Raw genomic sequence first — 21,238 nt, forward strand, 5'->3', positions numbered from 1 at the left:
CACCACCCTCTGTCTTCTTCCAGCTAGCCAATTTCTGATCCACATCTCTAAATCACCCTCAATCCCCAGCCTCCGTATTTTCTGCAATAGCCTACCGTGGGGAACCTTATCAAACGCTTTGCTGAAATCCATATACACCACATCAACTGCTCTACCCTCGTCTACCTGTTCAGTCACCTTCTCAAAGAACTCGATAAGGTTTGTGAGGCATGATCGACCCTTCACAAAGCCATGCTGACTATCCCTGATCATATTATTCCTATCTGGATGATTATAAATCTTGTCTCTTATAATCCCCTCCAAGACTTTACCCACTACAGACGTGAGGCTCACCGGTCTATAGTTGCCGGGGTTGTCTCTGCTCCCCTTTTTGAACAAAGGGACCACATTTGCTATCTTCCAGTCCTCTGGCACTATTCCTGTACCTAATGATGACATAAAAATCAAAGCCAAAGGTCCAGCAATCTCTTCCCTGGCCTCCCAGAGAATCCTAGGATAAATCCCATCAGGACCCGGGGACTTATCTATTTTCAGCCTGTCCAGAATTGCCAACACCTCTTCCCTACGTACCTCAATGCCATCTATTCTATTAGCCTGGGTCTCAGCATTCTCCTCCACAACATTATCTTTTTCCTGAGTGAATACTGACGAAAAATATTCATTTAGTATCTCGCCTATCTCTTCAGACTCCATACACAACTTCCCATCCCTGTCCTTGACTGGTCCTACTCTTTCCCTAGTCATTCGCTTATTCCTGACATACCTATAGAAAGCTTTTGGGTTTTCCTTGATCCTACCTGCCAAATACTTCTCATGTCCCCTCCTTGCTCGTCTTAGCTCTCTCTTTAGATCCTTCCTCGCTACCTTGTAACTATCCATCGCCCCAACTGAAACTTCACACCTCATCTTCACATAGGCCTCCTTCTTCCTCTTAACAAGAGATTCCACTTCTTTGGTAAACCACAGTTCCCTCGCTCGACGCCTTCCTCCCTGCCTGACCGGTACATACTTATCAAGAACACGCAGTAGCTGATCCTTGAACAAGCTCCACTTATCCAGTGTGCCCAACACTTGCAGCCTACTTCTCCACCTTATCCCCCCCAAGTCACGTCTAATGGCATCATAATTGCCCTTCCCCCAGCTATAACTCTTGCCCTGCGGTGTATACTTATCCCTTCCCATCATTAACGTAAACGTCACCGAATTGTGGTCACTGTCCCCAAAGTGCTCTCCTACCTCCAAATCCAACACCTGGCCTGGATCATTACCCAAAACCAAATCCAACGTGGCCTGTCAACATATTGTGTCAGGAAACCCTCCTGCACACACTGTACAAAAAACGACCCATCTAATGTACTCGAACTATATCTTTTCCAGTCAATGTTTGGAAAGTTAAAGTCTCCCATAATAACTACCCTGTTACTTTCGCTCTTATCCAGGATCATCCTTTCCTCTACATCCCTAGAACTATTTGGAGGCCTATAGAAGACTCCCAACAGTGTGACCTCTCCTTTCATGTTTCTAACCTCAGCCCATACTACCTCAGAAGATGAGCCCCCATTTAGCATCCTCTCCGCCACCGTAATACTGCTCTTGACTAGCAGCGCCACACCTCCCCCTCTTTTGCCTCCTTCTCTGAGCTTACTAAAACACCTAAACCCCGGAACCTGCAACATCCATTCCTGTCCCTGCTCTATCCATGTCTCCGAAATGGCCATCAGAGCCACAATTTGCTTGGGAAGTATTCCTTAACATTTTGGGGGGTGGGGGGGGGGGGGGGGGGGGTTGGGGGGGGGGGGGTGGAAAGAGAGAAACGTTCATGCTGTTCCTGAGACTGTCAGTTGTGCACCAGAGGATCATGTGCTCATGGCTGTACGCTGGTTCCTATTATCCTTAAACTAGTTTGTTTTTATCCTGTCCTGGTTAGGGTGCTCGGAGGCGCTGACCGCACTAATTGCAATCTAAACCAACTGTACGAATATTTGCTGCTCTTCGCTGTATAAATGTGTGGAATGATGATTGTTTGGGGTTTTGTTGCATCTGATGATTATATGTAAAATACCATTTTAGGACTAGTCCCCTTGCATAATTTTTCTGTAATCTCTTATTTATTATAGTCGAGTTAAAGAATCAGTGACTGGTTTCTACTAAGGTACAGACAAGTCTCGTGTCTGAGAAAAGGAAGTCACAATGTGTTATTGATGCCTCTGGTATGACTGAGGCAGAGGGAAACAAGTTCCGGTGCGTGCCCAAACATGGCGCAAAGATCTTATCCTGAATTCAGAGAGCAATCACCACGTGGGAAGGTGTGCACCATTTTACCATGTTTTCACGTTCTTATCCTCCTCTCCCCCATTCTCCTTATTTATCAACAGATATACTGGAGACACCAAGTTGAGTGATTAAACTGAATTTGATTGTTTCTCTCCTATCCTCGATATTTATGTATGCCTCAAGACATTTTTGTTGTGCTGCACCAATCCTGAGGTTGTTATATTATTTGTTAAAATAGAAAAATTTCAGTAAATATAATACATCCTCGAAGAATTCCAGTACATTTGTCAAACATAAGTTCATAAGAGATAGGAGCAGAATTAGGTCATTCGGCCCACCGAGTCTGCTCCGCCATTCTATCATGGCTGATATGTTTACCTACAATGATACAGACGAAGAGCTGGATTGCGAAATCAGCCAGAGCATCTTCTCCCTAGAACAGATGACCTAGGAGCATGAGTAGGCAATTTAGCCTCCCAAGCCTAAACACCCTCAATGTGATCATGGCTGATCCCATCTTGACCTCAACTCCACTGTCCTGCCCGTTCTCCATAACCCTTCAACCCATTACCAATTAAAAATCTGTCTAACTCTCCTTAAATTTACTCACTGTCCCTGCATCCACCGCATTCTGGGGTAGCGAATTCCACAGATTCACAACTCTTTGGGAGAAGCAGTTTTTCCTCAAATCTGTTTTAAATTTGCTACCTCTTATTCTAAGATTTTGACCTCTTGTTTTAGAATGCCCTACAAGAGGAAGCATCAGCTCCATGTCTACTTTATCCATATCTTTTATATCTCAATTGGATATCCCCTCATTCGTCTAAACTCTAGAGTATAGGCCTAAACTGTTCAATCTCTCCTCATACAACAAACCCCATATCTCTGGAATCAATCTAGTGAACCTCCTCTGAACAGCCTCCAGTGCCACTACATCTTTCCTCAAATAGGGGGACCAAAACTGTGCAAAATACTCTAGGTGTGGTCTCACAAATGCCTTGTACAGTTGCAACAACATTTCCATACCTTTATATTCAATTCCTTTCTCTACAGATGCCAACATTCCATTTGCTTTCCTTATTATCTGCTGCATCTGCATGCTCGTTTTATGTGACTCATGAATGAGGACACCCAGATCCCTCTGCAGCATCGGAGCACCCCAAAGTCTCTCCCCATTTAGATAATAAGTTGTCTTTCCATTTTTTCAACCAAAATGCATGACCACACACTTATCCATGTTAAACTCCATCTACCACATTTTGGCCCATTCTCCTAACCTATCTATATCTATTTGCAAGGTTATTTCTTCATTGCAACTTACTGTCCCACCTATTTTTGTGTCATCTACAAATTTGGCTATAGAACCTTCTATCCCTGTATCCAAGTCCTCAATATAGATTGTAAATAACTGGGACCCAAGGACCGAACCCTGTGGCACCCCACTAGTTGCATCTTACCATCCAGAAAAAGACCCATTTATCCTTTCATAAATCCATCCAGTCTCTGTCCAATCCTGCCGTTGTTTTCCAAGTGTTCTGCTATTAAATCTTTTGTAATGGACTCTAGCATTTTCCCCACTAACGATAGCAGGCTGACAGATCTATAATTTCATGTTTTCTATCTACCTCCCTTTTTAAATAATATGGTTACATGAGCTGACCCTCCAATCTGTAGGAACTGTTCCAGAGTCTATAACATCTTGGAAGATGACCACCAATGCATCCACAAAAATTTCAAGTTGGCTGGGATGTAGATTATCAGGCCCGGGGATTTATCAGCCTTGAATACAAACAATTTCCCCAATACCATTTTCCTACTAATACGGATTTCCTTCAGTTCCTCCCGCTCATTAAACCCTGTGTTCACCAACATTTCTGGTACGTTATTTGTCTCCTCCTTTGTGAAGCAGCAGGTGGGCTAAGACAGATGCTGTTACACAGGTGACAATCAGCAGCCTTGATAATGGAGACAATCTGGGTTCAGGTCAGCCGAAGGGCAGGCTTTCTTCAGTCTGCAACAGTGGCCCAGTGGTAGAAGCAGTGCATGTGTGCGTGGGGGGAAATCAATGGCAACGGCTCACAGGTCTTGGCAGAGTGCATTCAACCGTTCCAGTATTTAACTGCAAAACCTTTATACTCATCCAATGCAAAATGTCAGATAAGCGACATATCAACACAGTGCAAGGGTCAAGAGATGGTGAGTTACAAGTTTAACTAAAAAGATACCACTATAATCAACATTTTGTTTTATCACAACTCATCAAATTATGTGCAGTTTTGGTCTCCTTCTGAGGAAGGATATTCTTGCTCTAGAGAGAGCACAGTGAAGGTTTACCAAACTGATTCCTGGGATAGCGGGACTGATGTACAAGTAGAGTTGAATCGGTTAGGATTGTATTCGCTGAGTTCAGAAGAATGAGGGGGGGAACCTCAGAAACCTATAAAATTCTAACAGGACTGGACAGGGTAAATGCAAGAAGAACATTCCTGATGATGGGCATGTCCAGAACCAGGAGTCAGTCTGAAGATACGGGGTAGACCATTTAGGACAGTGAAGAGGAGAAATTTCTTCACCCGGAGAGTGGTCAGTCGGCCTGTGGAATTCATTACCACAGAAACGTTGTGTGTTTTCAAGAAGCAGTTAGATATAACACTTAGGGTGATGATTATCAAAGGATATGGGAGAAAGCAGGATTACAGTATTGAGTTGGATGATCAACCATGATCATAATGAATGGCGAAGTAGGCACAAAGGGCCAAATGACCTCCACCTATTCCTATTCACTATGTTTCTATGACAATAGAATAGAATTCCTACAGTGCAGGAGGCCGCCATTTAGCCCACCGTGGCTGCACTGACCCTCAGAGCACAGTATGTAGGCCCACTAGTCCGCCGAATCACCCAAATCCCACATAACCCATACACCTTTGGAGACTAAAGGACATTTTAGAATGTCCAATTCACCTGTCTGCACATTATTCGTAGAATCATAGAATTTACAGTGCAGGAGACCATTCGACCCACAGTCTACATTGGCTCTTGGAATGAGCACCCTACTTGAGGCGGCACCTCCACCCTACCCCCGTAACGCAGTAACCCCACCTAACGTTTTGGTCACTAAAGGCTTTTGGACCATCTAACCTGCACATCTTTGGACAGTGGGAGGAAACCCACGCAGACACAGGGAAAAAGTTCAAACTCCACAGACAGTAACCTGAGGCCGGAATTGAACCTGGGTCCATGGCGCTGTGAAGCAGCAGTGCTAACCACTGTGCCAACGTGCCGTCCCATTGTTTCATTAAAAAAAACAATTGACGAAGGATACTAGGCATCTAAGATATGAGGCATTGTACAAATCGTAATTGTTTTCAGGCAATTTATAGGCAATAACTTGTCACTTATAACCTTGGGCATGTATCAGATGGACTTGAAACCCCCTCTTTCCACATAACATGCAGCAACATTTGGCAAGTGTAACCTCAGAAGCAATGAAGATAAACGGGCTGTACATAGCTTGGTGCTTTCTACTGGCTAAAAAAATTAATTTAGAAACACAATTTGTGAGCAGCATGGTGGCGAGGACCTGGGTTCAATCCCGGCCCCAGGTCACTGTCTGTGTGGGGTCTACACTCTCCCCGGGTCTGCGTGGGTCTCACCCCAACAACCCAGATACGCAGATAGGTGGATAGGTGGATTGGCCACGCTAAATTGCCGCTTAACAGGTGGAAAAAAATCGGGTACTTTAAATTACAAATAAAGAATTTATGTGTTGGCTCTCCCAATTTTGTTTGATGGTGACCAGAAGTTCCAGATTCAATTTTATCCAGTCAGCTAATCTCAAGTGGAGCTACAATTAACCTAGATCAGATCGGTGTCTTTGGATTGGGAAAGCAAAAATGAACAATATGGAATTATGTTGTTGGAAACCCCAACATTTTCAGTACCAGAGAGAGAAAAATGGGCAAAAACATTGCAAATGCATTTAGAGCTATTGCCAATCATGTGTATTTGCTTTTGTTTCGTATATTTGAGATAAGCAGGGACAGATGTCAAGTTTGATCCTGCTGGTTAATCAACGATGGTGGGGCCCTCAAAATCAAGGATGGAGTCGGTCAGGCTTGGTGAGACTTGAGATGACAGAGTAGGAGCTTGATTCTGGAACCACTGGTTATTCTGCAGTGGAGGTATGTTGTTGACATAGATTGGGCAAATCAAATTAGCCACAATGCTGTAGAGGAGGAATTCCTGGAGTTTTCTTGACCAATATGTGGAGGAACCAACTAGAGAGCAGGCCATCTTAGACTGGGTACTGTGTAATGAGAAGGGAATTATTGCCAATCTGGCTGTACGAGACCCCTTGGGGATGAGCGACCATAACATGAGAGAATGTTTTATCAAGATGGAGAGTGAAGTAGTTGATTTGGAGACTAGGGGGCTGAATCTTAATAAAGGGAACTATGAGGATATGAGGCGTGAGTTGATCTTGATAGATTGGGGAGAGTTACTTAAGGGATAACAGTGGATAGACAATGGCAAACATTCAAGGAACGCTTGGAGGAACTACAACAACTGTTCATTCCTGTCTGGCACAAAAGCAAAGGGGGTAAAAGGGCCAATCCATGGTTTACAAAGGAAATTAGAAATAGTATCTGATACAAGGAAGAAGCATACAGATTGGCCAAGAAAAATAATAGGTCTGAGGATTGTGAGCCGTTTAGAACTCAGCAAAGAAGGGATTGATTAAGAAGGGTGGCTCTGGAAATAGTGGATGCATTGGTGGTCATCTTTCGGGATTCTATAGACTCTGGAACTGTTCCTGCAGATTGGAGGGTAGCTCACGTCACTCCGATATTCAAAAGGAGAGGTAGAGAGAAAGCAGGGAATTATAGGCCAGTAAGCCTAACATCGGTAGTGGGGAAAATGCTTGAATCCATTATCAAGGACTTTATAGCGGAACATTTAGAAAGCAGTGGCAGGATCAGTCAAGTCAGCATGGATTTATGAAGGGAAAATCATGCTTGACAAATCTGTTGGAATTCTTTGAAGATGTAACCAGTACAGTCGACAAGGGGGAGCCAGTCGATGTGGTATATTTGGACTTTCAGAAGGCGTTTGACAAAGTCCCGCATAAGAGATTATTGTGCAAAATTAAACCGCATGGGATTGGGGGAAATGTATTGAGGTGGATAGAAAACTGGTTGGCAGAGAGGAAACAAAGAGTAGGGATTAATGGGTCCTTTTTAAATTGGCAGGCAGTAACCAGTGGGGTACCACAGGGATCGGTGCTGGGATCTCAGCTATTCACAATATATATATTAATGATTTGGATGAGGGAACAAAATGTAACATCTCAAAGTTTGCAGATGTTACCAAATTAGGTGGGAGGATGAATTGTGACGAGGATGCAGAGATCCTACAGCAAGATCTGGACAGGTTGGGTGAGTGGGCAAACCAATGGCAGATGCAGTATAATTTGGATAAGTGTGAGGTTATTCATTTTGGAAGCAAAAACAGGAAGGCAGATTACTACCTGAATGGTTGTAAATTGGGAGAGGGGAGTATGCAGCGGGACTTGGGTGTCCTTGTGCACCATTCGCTGAAGGTAAGCATGCAGGTGCAGCAGGCGGTAAAGAAGGCTAATGGTATGTTGGCCTTCATTGCAAGAGGTGTTGCTGCAATTGTACGGTGCTTTGGTGAGGCCACACTTGTGTGCAGTTTTGGTATCCTTCTCTGAGGAAGGGTGTTCTTGCTCTCGAGGGAGTGCAGCGAAGGTTTACCAGACTGATTCCAGGGATGGCGGGACTGTCATATGAGGAGAGATTGACTAGGTTGGGATTGTTATCGCTGGAGTTCAGAAGAATGAGGGGGGGATCTCATAGAGACTTATAAAATTCTAACAGGACTAGACAGGGTAGATGCAGGGAAGATGTTACCAATGATAGGTGTGTCCAGAACCAGGGGTCACAGCCTGAGGATTCAGGGTAAACTATTTCAGACAGAGATAAGGAGACACTTCTTCACACAAAGAGTGGTGAGCCTGTGGAATTCATTGCCACAGGAAGTAGTTGATGCTAAAACTTTGAATATATTCAAGAGGCGGCTAGATATAGCACTTGGGGAGAAGGGGATCAAAGGCTATGGGGAGAAAGCAAGATTAGGCTATTGAGTTGGATGATCAGCCATGATCGTGATGAATTTGAGCTGAGCCACGATAGCACAGTGATTAGCACAGTTGCTTCACAGCGCCAGGGTCCCAGGTCTGATTCCCGGCTTGGGTCACTGTCTGTGCGGAGTCTGCACGTTCTCCCCGGTGTGTGTGGGTTTCCTCCAAGTGCTCTGGTTTCCTCCCACAGTCCAAAGATGTGCAGGTTAGGTGAATTGGTCGTGATAAATTGCCCTTTGTGTCCAAAACAGTTAGGTGGGGTTGCGGGGATAGGGTGAGGAGTGGGCTTAAGTGGAGTGCTCTTTCCAAGGGCCAGTGCAGACGCGATGGGCCCCTTCTGCACTGTAAATTCTATGAATGGCAGAACAGGCTCGAAGGGCCAAAAGGCTTCCTCCTGCTCCTATCTTCTATGTATCTATGAGTACGAAGTCCATCTAGGGGCGGATGGAGAGAAGTGCCTGCAAAGGCATTAGTCTAAGGGTCTTGGTTATGGTTCCTCTTCCATTTCCCCCTGTGAAGCGGCCTTCATATCCGGTGGTTGTGGCCATTCTAAAAATATGGATACAGTTTAGGCAGCATTTCAAGCTGAGCACCATGTCACTGTCAGCCCCACCCTACAGTAACCATCATTTTGTGCCGACAACCTTGGGTTTGTTATTTTGGGCTTGGGGGAGGAAGGCTTGGATCGGTTTGGGGTCATGTTCATAGAAGGGGCGACACAGTGGCTAGCACTGCCACCTCAGGGTCCCGGTTCAATTCCAGCCTCAGGTGACTATCTGTGTGGAGTTTGCACTTTCTCCCCGTGTCTGCGTTGGTTTCCTCTGGGTGCTTTGGTTTCCTCCCACAGTTCAAAGATGTGCAGATTAGGTGGATTGGCCATGCTAAATTGCCCCTTAGTATCCAAAGCATAGGTGGGGTTACTGGGTTACAGGGATAGGATGGAGGTTTGGGTTTAAGCTTAAGTAGGCTTCTCTTTCCAAGGGCTGATGTAGATTCAATGGGCTGAATGGCCTCCTTCTGCACTGTAAATTCTATGATTGTAAGAGAAGTTCGCTAGTTTTAAGGAATGGTTGGGTAAGTTCCAGCTTCCAAGAATGAACCTCTTTAGGTATTATCAGGTGTAATTTTTAAAAATAAATTTAGAGTACCCCTCATTTTTTTCCAAATTAAGGGGCAATTTTGCGTGGCCAATCCGCCTATCCTGCATATTTTTGGATTGTGGGGGCAAAACCCATGCAAACACGGGGAGAATGTGCAAACTCCACACCGACAGTGACCCAGGGCTGGGATTGAACCTGGGACCTCGGTGCCGTGAGGCAGAAATCAGGTGCAATTTGTGTGAGGAGATTGCTTCCTTCCCTTTGGCACCTTGTAGATGGATACGGTTCTTTTGACGGTTTAGCTGGGGAAAGGGAAGATATTGGACATACATTGTCGGCTCGTGTCAGTGGAGTAGGCCTAATTGGATGAGGTCAAAGGGAAGTGGGAAAGGGAGCTGGGTCAGGCTTCAGGGAGGGATGGGAAGTGAAACTCTACAGAGTCAACTCCACATCCCCGTGTGCAAGGCTCAGCTTGATTCAGTTCAAGGTGGTGCATCGGGCACATCTAACCAGGGCACGGATGAGCGGTTTTTTCCTGAAGTAGAGAATAGATGCAAACATTGTTCACAGGCTCTGGCAAATCACACGCACATGTTCTGGTATTGCCCTAAACTGGTGAACTTCTGGGTCTCCTTCTTCAGCATCATGTTAGGAATTCTTGGGATTGAGTTCCAGCCTTGCCCTTTGGGTTCTTCAACTTGCCGGAGCTTACAGACTGGGGTGAAGGCGGATGCTGTGGCCTTCGCTTCGCTGATGGCCCGAAGGCGAGTTCTGCCCGGGTGGAGAACTATGGTTCTGCCCAGTCCTTCATCGTGGTTCAGTGACCTCAAGGAGTTCTTTCACTTAGGAAAGATCACGATTAGTTTGGCAGAGTACAGGTTTAATCTGATGTCTTTGGATGACATTGCCCATTTACAAACAACATGCAGGAAATAAGTGGGAAGGGGACTGAGACTATCAAAATAATTTTAGCATTTTAAAGTATCAGAAAAAGATTTCTGAAACCAATGTGTTTCAAATTCTCAAGTTTTACAAAGAACAAGAACAAAGAAATGTACAGCACAGGAACAGGCCCTTCGGCCCTCCAAGCCCGTGCCGACCATGCTGCCTGACTAAACTATAATCTTCTACACTTCCTGGGTCCATATCCCTCTATTCCCATCCTATTCATGTATTTGTCAAGATGCCCCTTAAATGTCACTATCGTCCCTGCTTCCACCACCTCCTCCGGTAGCGAGTTCCAGGCACCCACTACCCTCTGCGTAAAAAACTTGCTTCGTACATCTACTCTAAACCTTGCCCCTCTCACCTTAAACCTATGCCCCTTAGTAATTGACCCCTCTACCCCGGGGAAAAGCCTCTGACTATCCACTCTGTCTATGCCCCTCATAATTTTGTAGACCTCTATCAGGTCGCCCCTCAACCTCCTTTGTTCCAGTTAGAACAAACCGAGTTTATTCAACCGCTCCTCATAGTTAATGCCCTCCATACCAGGCAACTTTCTGGTAAATCTCTTCTGCACCCTCTCTAAAGCCTCCACATCCTTCTGGTAGTGCGGCGACCAGAATTGAACACTATACTCCAAGTGTGGCCTAACTAAGGTTCTATACAGCTGCAACACGACTTGCCAACTCTTATACTCAATGCCCCGGCCAATGAAGGCAAGCATGTGGTATGCCTTCTTGACTACCTTCTCCACCTGTGTTGCCCCTTTCAGTGACCTGTTTAAGCATTTTGTTTAGTATTTATGCACAAATACACACCCCTGCAGTCAATTTAGCTGCAGACACAGCTAAATAAAAAGAAAAACACAACACTGATCACATCAGGTTCTCGCAGATTTACACACCACAGATCAAAACAGTCAGTTCCTCACTGAATAAATTTTAAAACAAATCTTCTGTCAATATATACATAGAAATAAAAGTTGATAATTGGCTAAATCTTTCAATCATATCAAGTGTGGGCTCCTGGCTTTCAAAACCTGGATGGGCTTTATTAGGAAAACAAAGGATTATATTTGTATTGGTAAACATTAGGAATAAGGTTTAATTTAGGTTGTTTAATTTAATGTTTCTGGAAGGGGCCTATAGTTTTGATTCATGCTGGACAAAGGTGTATGTGTGTGTGGAAGTTGGTTAAGTTCCGACTGTGATAGAGCTATCACAGAAAAAAAATACAGTTGCTTAGCAACTAGAGGCCTTTGTAAGAGAAAAAAAACGTTCCATTGCTTTTTAGTTTTAACTGGAAGTCGGTGAGTGCAGATAGACCGCCAGAGCGGGAACAACTTCCACAGCTCTGCTAACAGCAGTTGGAGATGAGGGGAGAGCGAGAAGGCAGTTCTCATAGCTCTGCTCAAAGCAGTAAAATGCAAGAAAGCAAGCTCCAGAGGAACAAGAGACGGTTAGATCTAGAAATGGGCAGCATCGACAAAGCGGAGAAGGGATCGGCTGGTGAGAAGTTAGGTTCTGAAGTAAAGTTTCAGTTCTACAAAACAAATTTTCGAGCAATTGGGAAGATTGTATTGGCTGGATGTCAGAGTTTGTGTTAACAGTGGAAGTCAGTGCAGACAAAGAAATCCTAAAGAAGTTGGTGTAAAACCTGGGGTGATTTGCTTGTAGAAGTGGAATGGAAGAAGCTCTGTTCAAAAGTGTCCTCTGGAAAATAGAGTGGATTTTGGAATGCATCCTGCTAATAAAAAGTCTTATTGAAAGCAACAGATGGTTTTAAAACATGTTTTTGGGGAATGGATTTGGAATTTCTCATGTGACAATCACCTGGGGGGATTATAAGGAGAAATCCAGGCACTAATTTGGTTTCAGAGTGGAATGTGTGTCTGACCACAGCCAAACAGTGTTTTAAAAAAGGACAGTTTCAAATGTACTATGTAAGGTGTGTTAATCTTAAAACCTGTGCGCAGTTGTTAACCTAAGGAGGAAGTAAGGGAGTATTGTACCATACTCCATTTTTTCATGTTGAAACTATGAAACATCTTTCAGTTTGAAAAACACAATGGAATAGGTTTCTGCCAAAGGTAGACTTTCCACCCATCTTCTTCTGAGTGAAAAGATTTCTTCTCAACACCCCTCCCCTTCTGCCAAATACTTTCAATCTATGCCTCCTGCTTATTACAGCACTAAATAAAATAGCTCCTCCATATCCATTGCCCCAGCCCCTCAATTTTGCACACCTGAAGGAAAACACCCTCGAGCCCAGTAGATCAAATCTTTCCCCATAGCCAAAATTCTCAATTTCAAGAAAAATTCCTAGCAATTTCCTCTGTACCTTCTGGTTCTTCTTAAATCTACAACCAGAAAATTATGCTGGTTGTTTGCAGAAAATATTTTATTATGTTGTAGCAGTAATTGAAACCAGCTAATTCCAAGATAACATCTAAAGAATATCTTAGACAACATCTAAAAATGCCCGACATAAGTGTATTTTTAGTGGATACTTCGATAGATTTTGTCAGTTAAAATTCAAAATGTAAACTGCAGATGTAATATTACTTTTCCCCTAAAATCCAATGTATTAGCTTTGAAGAAATCATATGTCACAGATTAACACCATTTCACATTGTTAACACAGCAGTTTTCTTGGAAAAATGAATTGTTACCCATCAGGTTTAGCATATTCTCTTCCATTTTTACAGAGGCATCTTCTTGCATCACATCGCTGATAACGGAGCAATAGTTCCTGAAATGCATTCTCTTCAAGTTCCCAGGATGCATCTCTGTTCAAAAAAAAGGAGAATTTGACAGCAAAATATCAAGTATTACTGTGTAAGTGAGGGGAAGCCAGCCATCTAGTGAGTCATCAGTGTCTGCAAAACATTACATATTCTCTTTAGATTTTGGTGATTCCAAACTTGTTGCATCCTGGGGCTTTATACAACACATTCAACACCACCTATCTTAGAAACCACGGATAAAAACACTGCCATGGTTTTGGTGTTTCAGAAGGTAAAAACAGCAAGCACCGGAAGAGAAGTAGAAAAAGCTGGAAAAACACAGCCGGCCAGGCAGCATCTGTGAAGAAAGAAACAGAGTTAACATGCCGAGGCCAATATGATTTCTTCAAAAGCACTGATTTGGACACCTAGGGAAATGGCTGAGAGAAATTCCTGAAGCTTTGCGGGAATTGGAGTCCATTAAAGTTATGGCAACTAATCAGGCTGTCAGTACTAATATAGTAACCACATGCAATAGTCTTCTCAGCCGGTTCCGCACCAATAACAGAAAAACAAAAGAAAGCCACAATTAATATTTTTTAAAGTTTTACAAATTTAATAAACAAATCGAAGTGGCATAAGCTGTTATTGATAAAAGCACACATACTTTTCTGGGATATGGATCCCCATTCGTAACATCTCCTTCTGGAATTCATCTTTATTACTGCAGATAGTGCACTTGAAGAAGAACACCCCGGCACTCAGTGCCTGATACTACAAATGGAAGGGACAATTGCGTTAAGAGCTTAAAAAATCGTGATAAAGTAGTTAAATCGTGTTTGACAGTTCAATCCCAAACAAACCCTCCTAAATAGCTGGCAGTTCATTATGTCAAATAACAAAGTAAGAGAATAACAGGGAAACAGCAACCGTGCTAGAGTAAGGTTTGGTCTAATAGAGGATAATGATGAGTCAAAGATAAGAGTACCGGACTGGGGAAAGACAAAAAAAAAAAAAATCAACAAAATAAAAGGAAATGGCCCAAATTAACTGGACAGAAAATCTAGTGCTAAGAACGATTAGATAAGGAAACAAAAGGAGGCTTATGGCCGAACAGGAGGTTCAAAATTGTGCATACTCCACAGGAGTATAGAAAGTGCAGGGGGTACATAAAAAATAAATTAGGAGAGCAAAGAGGGAACATGAAAAAGCACCAGTGGGCAAAATAAAGGAAAATCCCACGGTGTTTTATAAGCATATTAAGGACAAGAGAGTAACCGGGGAAAGAGTAGGGCCCATTAGGGGCCAATGTGGCAATCTGTGTGTGGAGCATGTAGGTGAGGTATTAAATGAGTATTTTGCATCTGTGTTCCCCATCGAGAAGGACAATGTAGGTACAGAAAGCAAGAAGGGGAACTGTTATATAATTAAACAGATTAGCATTGAGATGGAGGTGTTAGCAGTTTTAGCGGGCTTAAAAGTGGATAAATCCACAGGTGCAGATGAGATGTATCCTAGGCTCCTGTGTGAGGCAAGGAAGGAGGTTGCAGGGGCTCCAACGTTAATTTTCAAATCTTCTCTGGCTACAGGAGAGGTGCCAGAAGAATACAGGACAGCTAATGTGGTACCATTATTCAAGAAGGGAAGCAGGAACAAAACAGGTCATTACAGATATCTAACATATGTCGGAGGGAAATTATTGAACAAATTCTGAGGGAACGAATTAACCTTCACTTGGAGAGGCAAGGATTAACCGAGCATAGTCAGCATGACTTTGTCAGGGGGAAGATCTAAAAACATAAGAACTAGGAAAGGAGTAGGCCATTTGGCCCTTCGTGCCTGCTCCGCCATTCAAGGAGATCATGGCTAATCTTTTGTGGACTCAGCTCCACTTTCCCACCCGAACACCATAACCCTTTATTCCTTTATTCTTCAAAAAACGATCTTTATCTCGAAAACATTTAATGAAGGAGCTCAACTGCTTCACAGTGCAGGGAATTCCATAGATTCACAACCCTTTGGGTGAAGTTCCCCCTAAGCTCAGTCCTAAATCTACTTCCCCTTATTTGGAGGCTATTCCCCCTATTCTAGTTTCACCCGCCAGTGGAAACAACCTCGCTACTTCCATCTTATCTATTTCCTTCATAATTGTATATGTTTCTAGAAGATCCCCCTCATTCTTCTAAATTCCAATGATATAGTGTGGGAGAGGAGAGTGAGCTCAGCAGAGGTTGGCCAGGGAACCAGGAAACTTAGCACATCAGCAGCAGCACCCTCAGTGTAGACTGGCTGTCTCTGCATATACATGAGATAAACAGTGCAGACAAAGGTGAATGTTTCACTAAAGCTATCAACAGGTCAAAGCTGAATGTCCTTGCTAACAGCACCAAAACTGTAATAAAGATGATTCAGTGACCATTGGCTGAACGGACATTCCATCCATCTACCACTAAAGATTACCAATGGGACGCCATTAAACAGCTATTGTCTTGGGCCTACCTCTTTGTTTCATATGTAAATAATTAACCCATGTGCATGACTAAGAAACAATTATCATTCCTGGAAGTTATAAGAAATGCCCTATAAAAAGGCTGACTGTACACAATTGAGCAGAGCAGACTGAAGAAGCCTTAGGGATTCCCCAGTTCTCCTCTCCTTATCGATAAGGCGGCAATAAAGGATCAATCACCCGCGAACGCCGTGTCCGAATATCTTTTGAGCACCGATAATAGTCCGAGTCTATTCAGTCTGTCCTCATAAGCCAACCCTCTCAACTCTGGAATCAACCTTGTGAATCTTCTCTACACCCTGTCCAGTGCCAGTAACGAGACCAAAACTGTACACTGTACTCCAGGTGTGGCCTCACCAGCACCCTATACAGCTGCAACAGAATCTCCCTGTTTTTAAACTCCATCCCTCGAGCAATGAAGGACATTTCATTTGCCTTCTTAATCACCTGCTGCACCTACAAACCAACTTTCTGTGATTCATGCACAAGGACACCCAGATCCCTCTGCACAGCAGCATGCTGCAATTTTTTTACCATTTAAATAATAGTCCATTTTGCGGTTATTCCCACCAAAATGGATGACCTCACATTTAACAACATTGTACTCCATCTGTCAGACCCTTGTCCACTCACTTAAACTATCTATATCCCATCTCAGACTGTGTCCTCTGCACACTTTGCTCTACCACTCACTTTCGCGTCATCTGAAAAACTTTGACACATTACACTTGGTCCCCAACTCCAAGATCATCTATTTTTAAAAAAAATATTTTTATTCTCCTTCTTTTTCACATTTTCTCCCACATTTACACCCACCAACAATAAACAAGCAGTAGTGAATGTAATGTCAACCCCTGTATCAACAACAACAATCCCACCCTCCCCCCAAACAGAAGCCCGCATGTTGACATAAACAAATAACAAAAAGGAATCAGGAATCAACCATAGTCACCATTAACACATACAGCCCCCCACCTCCCCACCAAATGTTCAATGTAATCCAATTCTCAAAAGTGCATAATGAATAACGCTCATGAATTGTAGAACCCCTCCATCCTTCCCCTCAGTTCAAACTTGACCTTATCAAGAGTCAAGAATTCCAGGAGGTCCCCCACCACACCAGGGCACAGAGTGGAGAGGTTGACCTCCGTCCCAACAGGATCTGCCTTCGGGCAATCAACGAGGCAAAGGCTATAATATCTGCCCTCCGCACCAGTTTCCAACCCCGGCTGGTCCGACACCCCGAATATGGCCTCACGAGGGCCCGGGTCCGGTTTCACTTGCACCACTTTGGAGATTACCCCAAAAACCTACTTCCAGTAATCCTACAGCTTTGGACAGGACAAAAACATATGAACGTGATTTGCATCCCCCCCCCCCCCCCACACGTTCCCACACACCTTCTACCCCCTCAAAGAGCCGGCTCATCCTCGTTCTTGTGAGGTGTGCTCTGTATGCCACCTTCAGCTGTATCAGCCCCAACCTTGCGCTCAAGGTGGAGGCATTCACTCACCGGAGCACCTCACACCAGAACCCCCTCCTCCATACCCTCTCCCAACTCTTCCTCCCACTTCTCCAAAATCATCGATGTAAATTGTAAACAATTGCAGTCCCAACACTGATCCCTGAGGGACACCACTAGCCACTGATTGCCAACCAGAAAAACACACATTTATCCCCACTCTTTGCTGTCTGTTCATTAACCAACCCTTTACGTTGCGGGGGGGGGGGGGGGGGGGGGGGGGGAGGATGGAAGTCAGGGAACCAAGAGGTGAAGTAATTAGTGGGAAGCGTAGCTGCTTAGGAATACAAAAAAGCACGAAAAGACAGAACTCAGGAGAGGTTATGATAGTCCCCATCCCACAAAATATGACACAGTGTATGAAAAGGCTCAGTAAACCAAGGTCCACCACACTCAGAAAACAAAAAGGGACAGTCAATAGAGAATTAAAGGTGCTATATTTAAATGCGTGCAGTGTACGGGACAAGGTAGATGAGCTTGTGGCCCAGATTGTGACTGGCAGGTATGATGTGGTAGGCATCACAGAGACGTGGTTGCAGGGGGTTCAGGACTGGCATTTAAACATCCAGGGACTCACAACCTATCGAAAAGACAGAGAGGTGGGCAGAGGGGGTAGGGTTGCCTTGTTAATTAGGAATTAAATTAAATCAATAGCACTAAACGACATAGGGTCAGATGATGTGGAGTCCCAGGTTCGATCCCGGCTCTGGGTCACTGTCCGTGTGGAGTTTGCATATTCTCCCAGTGTTTGCGTGGGTTTCGCCCTCACAACCCAAAGATGTGCAGGCTAGGTGGATTGGCCATGCTAAATTGCCCCTTAATTGGAAAAAATGAATTGGGTACTCTAAATTTTTTATAAAAGATGGCGAGATGTAGCCATCTGGGATGGCCACTTACAATAAGAAACATGGACGGTTGCAAAGCATAACGGGAAAAATGGCCAATGTAAGGTTCAGGCAGACTCAGAGCCTGAATGCATATTTGTGAGCGAAGAATCCAGACAGCAGCGAAACCCCCAACCGATTAGCATTTTTGATGGCCCATCTCCGTCAGACAAAGGACTGATACTTGAGCAACCGATACAATCCCAGACATTTCGGCACCACGCCCTGTACTAGGGAAGCGTAAACAACAGGGTCAATGACCGCTCAGGACACGCCCAACCATCAAGGCACCTTTATTGGTTCAAATCGAAGTGATCAAGGATTACCCAATTAGTGGGGTCCAAACTGAAGGACTGCCCAAAAGAGTGCGAAAACCCCCAAGGATAAAGAGAGAGACCACCATGTGTTCGGCCTCTCTTGGACCTGGTGCTTCGGCAACATCTTTCTCCAATTGCAGCACCACCAGAAGCAAGTTCAAGTTCAACGCCCGCTACCAGATGGATGAGCCCAGCTGAGCAGAAGTTACTTCTACAGACCCGATAGATCCAGATCCGAACAACGGCCACTGTTCCTCTGACCTAAGCCGGGTGCCTGGAGTTAAGTACAGGTTGTCATAGTTGATAAGTGTGGTTTAACTAGTAGTATCTATGTTGCATGACTAATTGTGTGTAATTAAAGTACCCTTGATCTTGAACTAACTGGTGTTTGGCTCTTTGATCGATATCTGGTTGAACCTTGTGGTGGTATCATTTGATACCTGGCGACTCTGAGCAATATAATATCGATATCTAAAGAAAGAAGGGCAACCTTATTGATTGCCATATTTATAGCAGGTTAAAAAGGCAACAGAAGATAATTCTGAGACATGGGCCTTGAATCTTAATAAAGGCAAGTACAATGGTATGAGGCGCAAATTGGCTATTTTTGATTAGGAAACGTTATTTAAAAGGATGACAGTGGATAGACAATGGCAAACCTTCAACAGCATAAGGGGGAACTGTAACAATTGTTTATTCCTGTCGAGCACAAAAGTAAAACGGGAAAGATGGCCAATCCATGGCTTAAAGGGAAATTAGTGATAGTATTCGATCCAAGGAAGAACCATACAAATTGGCCAAGAAAAACAGTAGGTCTGAGGTTTGGGAGCAGTTTAGAATTCAGCAGAGAAGGATCAAAGGATTGATTAAGAAGGGGAAAATAGAGTAGGAGTGTAAGATTGCAGGGCACATAAAAACTGACTGCAAAAGTTTTTATTGGTACGTGAAGAGAAAAAGATTGTTGAAGACAAATGTAGGTTTCTTATAGTCAGAAACAGGGGAATGTAAAATAATAATAATCCTTATAATAATAATCTTCATTGTCACAAGTAGGCTTACATTAACACTGCAATGTTCGGGTACACAGAGGGAGAATTTAGAATTTCCAAATGACCTAATAGCATATCTTTCGGGACTTTTCGGAGCACCCAGAGGAAACCCACGCAGACACGGGAAGAACGTGCAGACTTCGCACAGTCAGTGACCCAAGCTGGGAACCGAACCTGGGACCCTGGTCCCGTGAAGCAACAGTGTTAACCACTGTGCTACTGTGCCACCCTCATATGGCTGAGCAGCTAAATATATACCTTGGTTGTCTTCACAAATGAGCACAAAAGTCAGATACCAGAAATGCTGGGGAATGCAGGGTTTGGGGAGGAACCAAAGGAGATCAATGGTGTTGGAGGAACTGATGCGATTGAAGGCTGATAGTTCCCCCGAGCCTGATAATCTACATGCCAAAGTACTTATGGAAGTGGCTCTAGAAATAATGGATGCATTGGTGGTCATTTCCAGGATTCTATTGACTCTGGAACAGTTCTTGCAGATTGGAGGGTAGCTAATGTAACTCCACTATTTGAAAAGAGAGGTAGAGAGAAAACCAAAAATTATAGACCAGTAAGCCTGACGTCGGTAGTGGGGAAAATTCTAGAATCAATTATTAAATATTTTATAGCAGAGCACTTAGAAAATAGTGGCAGGATCAGACAGAGTCAGCATGGATCTATGAAGAGAAATCATACTTGACAAGCCTACTGGAATTCTTTGAGGATGTAACTTGTAGAGTTGACGAGGGTGAGCCAGTGGATGTAGTATATTTGGACTTTCAGAAGGCTTTTGACAAAGTCCCGCATAAGAGCTTAGCGTGTAAAAATAAAACAAATGGGATTGGGGTAGTGTATTGAGATGGATTTAAAAAATTGGTTGGCAGACAGGAAACAAAGAGTAGGAATTTATAGATCTTGTTTAAATTGGCAGGCAGTGACTAGTGGGGTACCGCAGGGATTGGTGCTAGGATCCGAGCTATTCACAATATATATTAATGATTTAGATGAAGGAACAAAATGTATAGGGTGGGATTCTCCCAACGGGAGTCTAAGTGCCGACGCTGGAGTAAAAACCAGAGTGTTTTACTCCGCGGCGGCACTGCCCACCGACAGAGAGGCCGGCACGCCAATCGGTTGGTCCCGATCACGTACCAGGCCACTCCAGACGCCTCCCCCGGGAACGGAGCCCCCCCCCCCCCCACAGGTCACCCCCCAAGCCTTCGCGACGAGTACACGGCAGCTTGGTAGCGTGGTGTGGACGGCGCCTGCAGGACTAGGCCGTTTACGCGCGGCCGCTCGGCCCATCGCAGCCGCAGAATCGCCGCTTGCAGCGATTCTCTGAGCGGCCCGGCGTGGTTCGCGCGGCGCTGGTTTCGGATGGGGGGGGGGGTAGGAGAATCGGGTGCTGGAGTCGGGGTGGCGCGATTCGAGCGGCACCCCGGCGATTCTCCCACCCAGCGGGGGGTGGGGGGATACCGCCCATAATCTCCAAATTTGCAGATGACACCACATTGGGTGTGAGGGGGATGCAGAGATCCTTCAGTGTGATTTGGAAACGTTGAGCGAGTCGGCAGATAAATGGCAGATGCAGTATAATTTGTAGCACAGTAGTTAGCCACAATATCGTAGAGGGTAGCCAATATAACTCCACTATTCAAAAACTGAGGTAGAGCAAAAACTAAAATTACAGACCAGGGACCCGGGTTCGATTTCCGGCTTAGGTCATAGTCTGTGCGGATTCTGCACGTTCTCT

The 21,238-nt window shown here is 44.4% G+C and overlaps 1 protein-coding gene across 2 annotated transcripts in view; it reads right to left on the reverse strand.

Moving 5' to 3' along the window:
• Positions 1-21,238, reverse strand: part of LOC140399001 (G2/M phase-specific E3 ubiquitin-protein ligase-like) — a 486,739-nt gene that overhangs the window by 239,678 nt on the left and 225,823 nt on the right. For both annotated transcript variants that reach the window (XM_072488055.1, XM_072488045.1), the window contains 2 exons: positions 13,875-13,981; positions 13,154-13,270 (listed from right to left, as the gene is read on the reverse strand). In XM_072488055.1, coding sequence (XP_072344156.1) covers positions 13,154-13,270; positions 13,875-13,981 — 224 coding nt within the window. The remainder of the gene's footprint in view (positions 1-13,153; positions 13,271-13,874; positions 13,982-21,238) is intronic.

Source organism: Scyliorhinus torazame, chromosome 2, assembly GCF_047496885.1.
Source record: "Scyliorhinus torazame isolate Kashiwa2021f chromosome 2, sScyTor2.1, whole genome shotgun sequence".
Taxonomy (NCBI): Eukaryota; Metazoa; Chordata; class Chondrichthyes; order Carcharhiniformes; family Scyliorhinidae; genus Scyliorhinus; species Scyliorhinus torazame.